Source organism: Dendronephthya gigantea, unplaced genomic scaffold, assembly GCF_004324835.1.
Source record: "Dendronephthya gigantea isolate DGI-Jeju-01 unplaced genomic scaffold, DenGig_1.0 000115F, whole genome shotgun sequence".
NCBI classification, from domain to species: Eukaryota; Metazoa; Cnidaria; class Anthozoa; order Malacalcyonacea; family Nephtheidae; genus Dendronephthya; species Dendronephthya gigantea.
This window is the reverse complement of record NW_021163125.1, coordinates 642,717-645,921: the sequence shown is the minus strand read 5'-3', so window position 1 is coordinate 645,921 and position 3,205 is coordinate 642,717. Positions and strand designations below refer to the sequence as shown.

The 3,205-nt window shown below is 38.4% G+C and overlaps 1 protein-coding gene across 1 annotated transcript; it reads right to left on the bottom strand.

The window, feature by feature from the left end:
- Window positions 1-1,778: 1,778 nt before the first annotated feature.
- Window positions 1,779-2,940, bottom strand: LOC114535297 (putative nuclease HARBI1). The gene is made up of 2 exons (XM_028556668.1): window positions 2,356-2,940; window positions 1,779-2,237 (listed from the first exon to the last, which is right to left on the bottom strand). The coding sequence occupies exons 1-2, from the start codon at window positions 2,938-2,940 to the stop codon at window positions 1,779-1,781; spliced, it is 1,044 nt and encodes a 347-aa protein (XP_028412469.1).
- Between the last annotated feature and the right edge of the window lie 265 nt (window positions 2,941-3,205).

Here is a 3,205-nt window from a genome sequence, read left to right as displayed (position 1 = left end):
ACTTGAGTGCGACTCCAGTGAGATGCACTCAAGTGGAACTGAAGTGTGAGTGAGAGTTGAGTGTGAGTGTGAATGGCCACTCAACGAGACGTCACTCACCCTTGAAAATATTAGGCAGATTTGTATTCAAAGAGCTCACTCGAGTGTGACTTGCTGTAGTTAAGGTTTCATCTTGATTAGTAATTAATGATGGAAGGTATTAATATAAACTATTTAAACTGTTGTTATACTTGTCAATGCGTTCATACGACGTTACTGATAAGATGGTTTAAGGTAGACAATATTTCAGGCAATTGAAGGTCGCTGTCAACCGAATTAGGGAGCTCGAGGAAGCTAACACAAAGATCTTTTAGCCGGAAAGTAAAAACAACGATTACAAAAACTTATACCTGGGCATGCAAAAGTAACTTTTTAACGCCCATCTTGTTTGTGAGTTCACGTAGCTAGATCTCATTATTAAAGACGATGGCGCATACCCGATGTTTTTGTTCCAAACGTGTAAAGAAAGTCGGGCTTAAATTTTAATGATGAACCTCGCAAATATAATTGTTTTTCTTATTGTTACTCAAACTTGTCAAGTCTCGCATTTACCAGTTAGTCAACCATTCAACATGCACCAAAACCATTAATTACTACTTTATACTTAAATAAAACAATTTAAAGTTTTACTTCACAATACGCGTAGTTATTTTGCAAATATGGTCGATCAGTGTTAGCAAACACTATTGAACCAAGATCTGTCATATTCTGGCTGAATGTATTTTCCATTGCTACCCAATCCTAAAAATGCCAAAATATGATATATTCAGCAGTATTCAAAATTTACTAAACTTTTATAGGAGTAATCTCAAGTAACTTTTGCGTCCTGCACCTCATAGAACATAGCAACTGTTCTTACTTTTCTTTAACCGCACAACAATTTTTTCGATTGTTCCGTGTCAAATTAAACTTTTTTTTCACATTTCAGTATATTTTTTAGTCATATTGTGACATTAACGCCTGTATTCTGAAAGCTTACTCACACTAACACTTGAGTGCCATTCCAGTGAGGTGTACTCAAGAAGAGTTGAAGTGTGAGCATGAGTGGAGTGTGAGCGATATGTTCTGCTCATTGAGGTAACACTCATCCTCAACAAATGTTGTTTAATTTGTATTCACTGAGGTCACTCAAATATAACTTATATGAGTCCCATTCGCCTTTGTTATCAAAATAAGTGAAGTGTAGCTTACTTTAGTGCAGACAGGATACTGCATAACCAATACAGGCAAGATGTCCCAAATAAGACAGTGTTTTTCTGAATTAGAGAAGTCGCTTATAACAGAATTAGTTGCGAAGTATAAGGATGTCCTTAGGATGTAGAAGAAAGAACAAATAATGCCAATGAATGTCGACCACCAACATCAGAGGTTATTGAGGAGACGCTGAATCCGCGCACTTACAAAAAGTGTAGAATGTCAGCAGCGCAAAGAAGATGCTTGGATATGCAAGAACAGCAAGACGCAATGGAGATGGAAATTCTTCAATTGAAGAGGAAAAACCTTGTGGAGGAACACCAGAAGAAGATGGAGGTCCTTGAAGCGGAATTACAATATTGGACGTCTTCCAAAAAAAGAACGGCTGATATTGATACTCCAGAAGAGCTTCCGAAGCGCTTTACACGGCAAAGGAATAAAAACAATTGTTAATAGACCAAGCATATAGCTTGCATATTCATTTTATAATAATATCAAAATAAAACGAGTTGCAGTTCCTTGAAAAATTCATGTAAATTGCTGTATTATGAGAGCACGACGTGTTGCGTTTCCCAGGGATTCGGTCTGGTATTCATAGCAGGTAAAGGATTTTCCGGATCCTCTAGGTTTTCTTCTTCTATAGGATTATTTCTTCTTCTTATAAAATTGTGCAGGACTGGTGTCGCTACAATAATGGTCAGGGTAGTGGACAGTTTTGTTTTAATGGACATGGAGAGGCAGGGGAATAACATTTTCCAAACCCCGAACATCCTCTCCACAGTATTTCTTGTACGAATATGGGAAACGTTGTATCTACGTTCGGGGGGTGTCTGTGGGTCCGCTATAGGTGTCATCAAGTAAGGTCGACAAGGATAGCCATTATCACCGAGAAGCATGCCTTGGATGTCACCACACTCAAACTGAGCGCACAAGCGACTGTTATCAAATATTCTGGAGTCGTGCACACTGCCTGCCTGGCCACCGCACAACGATGTTCTGTATTTCTAGATTTGGCCCAGAAACTGCTTGAACATTCAGTGAAAAAAACCCCTTCCGATTTCTAAACAATTCTGTGTTTTCTCCTCCTGGGCATGGAATTTTTATATGGGTACAATCAATCACCCCAACAACATTAAGGAACGAGCATATTCTCCAGAATTCAAGTTTGGTTTGATGTAGCATTTCAACAGCAGGAAATTTGATATAATGAACTTTCAGTCGAGCAATGGCGTCAGATACGCGCTTAATGATACGACTTGCAGACGGTTGTGATATGTCACATAGGTCCGCACATGCTTCCTGAAACGTGCCAGTTGCGTAATAACGTAAAGTCAATAAAAGCTTAATTTCTGCAGGAATTGTATTCCCTCGTTCGTTATGTCTTATTAACAGATATATCTGTATAATGTCAAACATCTCCCGAAAACCATCCTTAGTTAATCTAAATCTGCTTCTAAATTGTTCTTCATCATAAATTTCATAATTGAAATAGTAATTTCTATTCTCCTTTCCGTTATTGCGTTGCAAATTGTCCAATTGTTGCAATCTTTCAAGCCATAGATTCGCCATGTTGTTTATCACAACTTTGTTTGAGTGTGGTTCAAGGGAGGTATGACCTACACTCATACTCCACTCAAACTCGGCCACTACTTCGAGAGTGAGTGCCGTTTGTGAATGGTCCGAGGGCAAGTGTAACTTTCCACTCATTGAGAGTGATAGTGAAAGAGTACTCAGTGAGTACACATACCCACCCTTACCAACTTATGGGGACACCTACTTATGGGGACACTACTTTTATTGGGACATATTAACTTCATACTTTGTCAGTATGTAACTAATAGCATTAGATATGAATACATCCCTTAAAATTCTGGAATTATTTAAAATTTATTTACACAGTTTTGTGGGGACATTTTTGTCAGAACTTGTGGGGACATCGTGTGTACCAACTTATGGGGACCGATGTGTATTC